This window comes from Lepisosteus oculatus, chromosome 24, assembly GCF_040954835.1.
Source record: "Lepisosteus oculatus isolate fLepOcu1 chromosome 24, fLepOcu1.hap2, whole genome shotgun sequence".
NCBI classification, from domain to species: domain Eukaryota; kingdom Metazoa; phylum Chordata; class Actinopteri; order Semionotiformes; family Lepisosteidae; genus Lepisosteus; species Lepisosteus oculatus.
The window spans coordinates 14,352,976-14,359,408 of NC_090719.1; the positions used below are offsets into that span (position 1 = coordinate 14,352,976).

Here is a 6,433-nt window from a genome sequence, read left to right on the forward strand (position 1 = left end):
TTTGAAAATTAACTTTAGGGAGAACTCGATGCACCAGTTAGCAAAATCATTTAGAACGGGCCCATGATGGTATTCTGTGTCCTTAAATAAACTGACCAGAGCTGTGTCGTCAGCAAACTTCATGAGAGGTCTATCTGTGTGTTAGCTTATGCAATCATTAGTGTAAAAAATGCACAGCAGAGGGGACAAGATACAGCCCTGTCGCGATCTAATTGATGTTTATTATTTGACACATAAACTAATTTGATTAAAATAGAAAATATGAAAACCCGTCTCAAGCTTTCTGAAACCGATTAAGTAAATTACAGATGAAAAATTTCAATAACGTTGAAATCATTCCATTTTTAATGCCCAATTTTTCAGGGCACACAACAATTTTCCAAGGTACCACCTGGGGGCCCTCTACAGTTTGAGAAGCACTGTCCTAGATTTGCCAAACCTCAAGTCTGATGAAAGGGGGCTGTGGAGCGGTGCAACCTGTTCAATCATAATCTCTTGAAAGCACACGACACCCGACTGAAAGGCTTAATAAATAAAGCATTTTAGTTTTTTAGGGTGTGTAACTAAATGTCCTCGGGTCGGATAAATGTACAGGGCAACACGACGAAACTATTTAAAGTTATGCGGAGACGTGTTATCACATACTGAGAGATATCTATGGTTGAAACATGGACTTGACTCACAGGAAACGCTATTAATAAAGTTGATTGTAAAGCGTTTAACTTCCGGTTCATTTTACCCACGTGTGTGTGTGTGTGACTGAAGCTGGGAAAGATGACAGCAGTGGATTTTAGCAAGTGATTTTTTTTGGTACGAATTACATTTTATATAAAGTTCCAGCAAATATGGAGAAAGTTTCCAGTGACGTTAAAGCTTTTCTCCAGGATCACCCCTATCTCCAACTGACGGACAGTAATAAGGTAACTGCGAAACAAGTTGAAAATAACGTTTTGGGAAAAAGCTTTCGACAGCAACAGAAATCCAGCTATTTCTGTGTTTACTGTAAAACTGTTGCCGAGATATGAGGGGTCGTTTTTGTTTCTGGTTTATCTGCTGTAGTTGTAGGAACACACGAAGCATTCCAGATCTATAACATTTGAGTTGCGTTTCCTCTTTCTGTCATTTAAAGGTAGAAAACACAGAACTTCTCGGTGTAATTGTGCATAACGTCAGTTTCGAGTTAGGTGTCAAGTTCTTTTCGTTTGTAGTTTGCGAAATGCACACAGATTTAGTTAAGATGCTTTTAATATCAAAATAACAATACTTGCGTCATTTTCTTCCAATTAAGTCATGCTCATAGACACTACATATGTTTTATCAAATAATGAAATTCCCCAAATTAAAAATCGCTGACATTGCTATGCATATCTGTAATTTTCCAGCTTTATAAATTATGTTCGATTTTGCATAGGAGTTTGATAACTTCAGAAGAGCTTTGGAAATAGCCCTTTTTTAGATCAGTTCAGTTCAGATGTGTTCTTTATTTTTTTCCCTTTTTTTTCGCGTTAAAATTATTCTTTACCTCTTTTGTTTTTACACAGGTTGCACTTCAGTGAAACCATGAGATGAGACTGAAACTTTATGATCCCTGTGGTCTAAACCTTACTGTACATGTCACATGTAACTTCCTTGTCCTTAAGTTAAAACAACTCTTAACATGATGGAAAATACATGCGATCATGGTTTGATTCTGTAGATGCCAGGTTGTTTATTTGTTCTGAGCAGCTCTGGTGGAGGACAGGTGAGGCATCAGACAGCTTTAGTACACATGGCAGTGGTCCAAGCGTCTAATTAAAGCATCAGGGATGTTTGCTCACAATGAAGTGTTTTAGGGTTACCAGGGTTTGTTTTTTTTGTTTCCCGCAGGTGAAGTGCACCCTGAATGGCCATGAGTTACCCTGCCGCCTGGAGGAGCTCCGGAAGTTTACCAGTGGGAAGAAATACCAGCAGCTCAGCGCCATCGCTGACTTCGACTACCGCCAGTACGAGCCACACGTGGTGCCCAGCACCAAGCAGCCGTGAGTATATGTCCAAGAGCACGTCTACACAAGGCGTGCAAGGCGTGCAAGGCTGCCGCTGGCCAGCGTGAAGCAGGCATTCCTGGAGTCAGTCACATAGACAGGATCCAAACTGGACACCGTTAAGCCATTTTAGCTGCCTCAGGTTTTTCACCTTTCTGTTATTGGTAACTCTTAGTGTATTTATTCTCAGTTTTGCCATCTTACTCTCCATACGTGTAACAATTTAACATCCTGCTCCAGTGTGGCAGAATTAATTTCCTCCTCCAAGCTGTAGCTTCGCCCATCATTCCTTAATCTATATCGGAATTTAGCTAACAATCTGCCATTTGAGTTTTCAGCTGTTACAGATTTCAAGTTAACTGAGTGACTTAAAATTCTGTAGATTTGGAGCTGGAAATGTCTAAGTGTTGTTAAACAAGCAGTTAATTTGAAGGTTAAAGTAACAGAGTTTGGCTTAAACACAAATCTGTAGAGATACTGAGTTGCCTAGGATCAGGATAGGACACAAGCCCCGCGGTGTGTTTGTTAGGTCATTCCTTGTCAGTTAAACAGGTCAGAAGTACCGTGTCTTGGATTAAAAGAATATTAGCCATCAGAAGTACTATGTGTGGTTTTTAAGAACTCTGAAAAGGGTAGTTATAGTTTCATAGCTCACAGACTATTAGGACTTGACCTATCAAATTTCAGATTTTTCCTTATAATCACTTTTATTAATATTACATTAATTTTCCACCAGTTATCAAACATACTGTACAGTGACATTATCCAAGATTATTTTTCTAGATTTGCCTTACCATTTTTTGCCTTCTTTTTAGTTGTTACCAATCTGCTACACACGTCTTTTTGCGTTTTATTTTTTTTACCATGCAGAATTTCTGTCTTTGCTTTTAAACTGCTTTTAAGGTAACGGTTTTATTTTAAACATAGTTTCTTGAGTAGTCCAGGTTGGGGAAAAGGTAGATCCTGTAGCTGTTGTTGTTGTTGTTGTTGTTGTTGTTTTTTAATCACCAATTTTTGGCTTCCTCTAGCAATCAGCTGTTCTGCAAGCTGACCCTGCGTCACATCAACCGGCTGCCCCACCATGTGCTGCAACACGTCGGGGGGAAACGGTACCAGCGCGCCCTGCAGAAATGTGAGCGAGGGGGCGCCCTCACGATCGAGCTCTTAGATTGTAACACCAGGAGCAGGTCTGTACTTTGCCAAGAGAGCAAGGTGAACAGCAAGCGACAGGAAGTTTCCCGCTGCAAGCTGGAGTTAACTTTTATCCTAAACGCCTGTCGTCATATTTGCTCTTCACACCACTCTTGGAGATGTTTATCCGTGATCACTCCACTATCTTTCCCACCGAATGTACTTATCTTGATGAGCTCTAATCCTATTAATAATAATAATTAATAATTGCTTACACTTATATAGCGCTTTTCTGGACATTCCACTCAAAGCGCTTTACAGGTAATGGGGACTCCCCTCCACCACCACCAATGTGCATATATAATGTATTAATATATAATGTATTAATATAATACCTTTCCATAGGACGTACCCTTGCGATCTCTGGTGCAGAGGCAGCCAGTTCAACTATGTAGCCATTCAGAACAATCTGTAAGCTTCCTAAAGAAAGTAGGGGAGGGGATCAGAATACCGATCTGCGCTCATAACCAGATGGACTGAGATAAAGAGGTTATTTTGCTTTCTCTGTTTCCAACGTTGACTGGGCAGTCACATCTGTGCCATGTCCTGTAATGTATATTAGTCACCTATATGAAAGGGCAAGTGTGATTTGCCTGAGGGCACAGCACTGTTGCTCAGGCTTTTATAATCCTGGAGGACAGAATTTCACAGATTTCAAGGACTTTTTGTGCAACGTGTAGAATTTTTGGCTTTTTGATATTCGTTTTCAATGGTAGTTTTTATGTTAGTCCATTTAGATGGGGAATTAGTGCATTCCAGACAGTTCATCAGGTAATTCCCTCTTTCTGTGGCTCTGGGCTCCCGTTTTCTGAAGAGGGTCTCCCCCCGTGCCCCTCTCTCCTCAGACGAGGCGTGTGTCCTGGAGGGAGTGCAGTATGTCCCAGCCTGCCTGAAACAGAAGAAGCCGAGGGAGGAGGGGGAGAAGGAGAGGAGCCGGGGCAGTAGCCGAAAGAAAGGGTTTTGGGAGCCGGAGTCCAGCGAAGGCGATGCCAGCGATTCCGAGGACAGCATGAGCGACCTCTACCCACGTCAGTACCCGCCGCGTGATCTGTGCCCTGTCGCTGCGAGTGCCGTGACGGAGAGCCCGCGTGGCTGAGGGTCCCGCGCGCCTCTGCCAGAGCAGGGAGAGGAAAACTGCTCTCCTCACCTTCTTCTCCCTCATAGTTAATCCTTCATTGTGAGCAAGGCCAGCCAAGGGTAGACAGCAGAACAGGCCCTTTGACACACAGATGACAGTTCTGCACATTCCAGCCTGGAAAGACTTGTCACCATTGTAGTTTGGAGTTCCTGGGTTCAACACTGGACATTGGATTTGTTTATTTTTTGGCGGGGGGAAAAAAGTAATAATGCTGACTTTGGTAAAATTAAGAGAAAATACAATCACCAATGACAGCATGCTTTCTGAATCAGGTTAAGAAATTGTACATGGTTAGCCTGCTGGGCAACAGGCGTCTGACTGTTATGGGGAAAATAGCACCATCATTAACTATCATTCTTTTTCATGGCACGTACATTTTGTTGTGCGGCGAAATAAAACGGTAAGAGATCGATATTAAGTGGGGGGAAAATATCACTCTCCTGTCAAATCATTTGGCTTCTGTGTGAAACACAAGGAAGAATGGTTGTATCAAAACCACAATCAAAATGCTTGGTACCCAAACGAACGTGCAGATTGAAGACGAGGCGGGGAAGGTGGTCTTGTAAATAAGGTTTAACCAGACGCCCCCGTGTTGCAAGCCAATCCCTCTGAAGCTCCCGAATCTGCTGTTTGCTCAGCGGAGATGTTCACTCTGAAAGCCCCGGGGGACGGAGAGATGGAGGAGGCCATGGTGGTGAGCGAGGGCTTCGAGACGGACAGCGGGGATGAGGCTCCTGCCGGAAGGCAGAACGGAAAGGCCCAGATGGAGGTGGACACACAGACTTTCAACAAGCGCAAAAAGGTGAACTTCTGTTTTTCTCCCCTTTTCAGTAACGCATTGTAGACCTTCCTCCAAGGGAAATGCAATGCTATTTGTAGATTTCAGGATGAAGAAGAATTAGCATTAATGAGTGCATTTCAAACCACAATAAAAGCACAATGTACATTGTAAAACCTCCAAGTTACATCACAGAATAAGACGAGGTTTCCAGGTATACGCAGTGCCACGTTCTGCGATTCAGAACGAGGCAACAAAACTTCCTGATGTGAAGCAGCTCTGTGACACTGTAAACAAGCAGGCTGGTGAAGACTTCTCTTTTATTTGTTTTATTTTATCCAGTAGAAATATTGCTCCTGATGTTGAGACGGTTTGGCCAAAAAAATACTACTTGTTAACTCTGCATGCAGATCAGCCTGGGACATTTCTGGGGTGAAATATTTGCTGCTCAACCTGTACTTATTCCGGGCCGGTTTGTCACAATTCTCACAATCTCTCACTCCTGTCTGTGACCAGACTCGCACCTCTTTACACAGACAGTGGTAGGGGTCTGGAATCAACTGTCCAGCCATGTCATTCAGACTTGAATGGACTTGTCTCTTTTGTAATCTGTGAATGTTCATTTTTGTCAGTTGCTCTGAATGGAGACCTGCCAACTGAAGGGATGCTTGAAGGGAATTTATTTATTGAGCAGGCAAACGTTTATTTTGACGTGGTTCGCTGGTGTGCGTGCGATGAAGGACCAGCAAAATGAAAAACAAAAGCCAGCAAAAATGGATTTGGTTCAGTCGTGTTTTTAGAACCGTGTCTAGTTGAATCCAGAGTGCATTGGATGCAGAGGGAGTTTTACCATCTGGTTCTCTTTTCACAGGTTCAGTCTGCCTCCTTGAAGAAAAGGTTTAAGAGTCACCACAAGAAAGGAAAAGGCTTCAAGAAAGCTGGAAAAGTGAAAAATGTCAAATAAATGTGTGTATGTGCCGCACTCTTTGTTTCCAGTTCTCGTGTATAGCCAGCACGATTAAGACAAGAGCTAGCAGGAGCTACTTCCAGGCAAGCTCATGTGTTGTTGTGATAACTAAGGAAGGACGGGCAGAAAAACGGTTTTGCTGCAGTATGCTGATTAAGGTAAATTTGCTAGTCAAATTAGTCTTTTTTCACAGTCTTCTCTATGGCAAGTTTTCTTCTTAACTTTCCTGACACCTATATCTTCTACTAAAATTTTATACCACTGTGAAGAGCCAAAAGGAAGACCATCGCTGTGACGCCACATTTGAAAGGTTGTATAGAGATAAAATGTGTTGCAGG

The 6,433-nt window shown here is 42.6% G+C and overlaps 1 protein-coding gene across 1 annotated transcript; it reads left to right on the forward strand.

Annotated features, from left to right (window-relative positions):
- Nucleotides 1-734: 734 nt before the first annotated feature.
- On the forward strand, nucleotides 735-6,110 carry surf2 (surfeit 2). Its single transcript, XM_006640738.3, has 6 exons — nucleotides 735-920; nucleotides 1,867-2,018; nucleotides 3,050-3,153; nucleotides 4,058-4,240; nucleotides 4,989-5,152; nucleotides 6,000-6,110. Exons 1-6 carry the CDS (start codon nucleotides 846-848, stop codon nucleotides 6,090-6,092), a joined length of 771 nt encoding a protein of 256 aa, XP_006640801.1. The 5' UTR covers nucleotides 735-845; the 3' UTR covers nucleotides 6,093-6,110.
- Nucleotides 6,111-6,433: the final 323 nt, after the last annotated feature.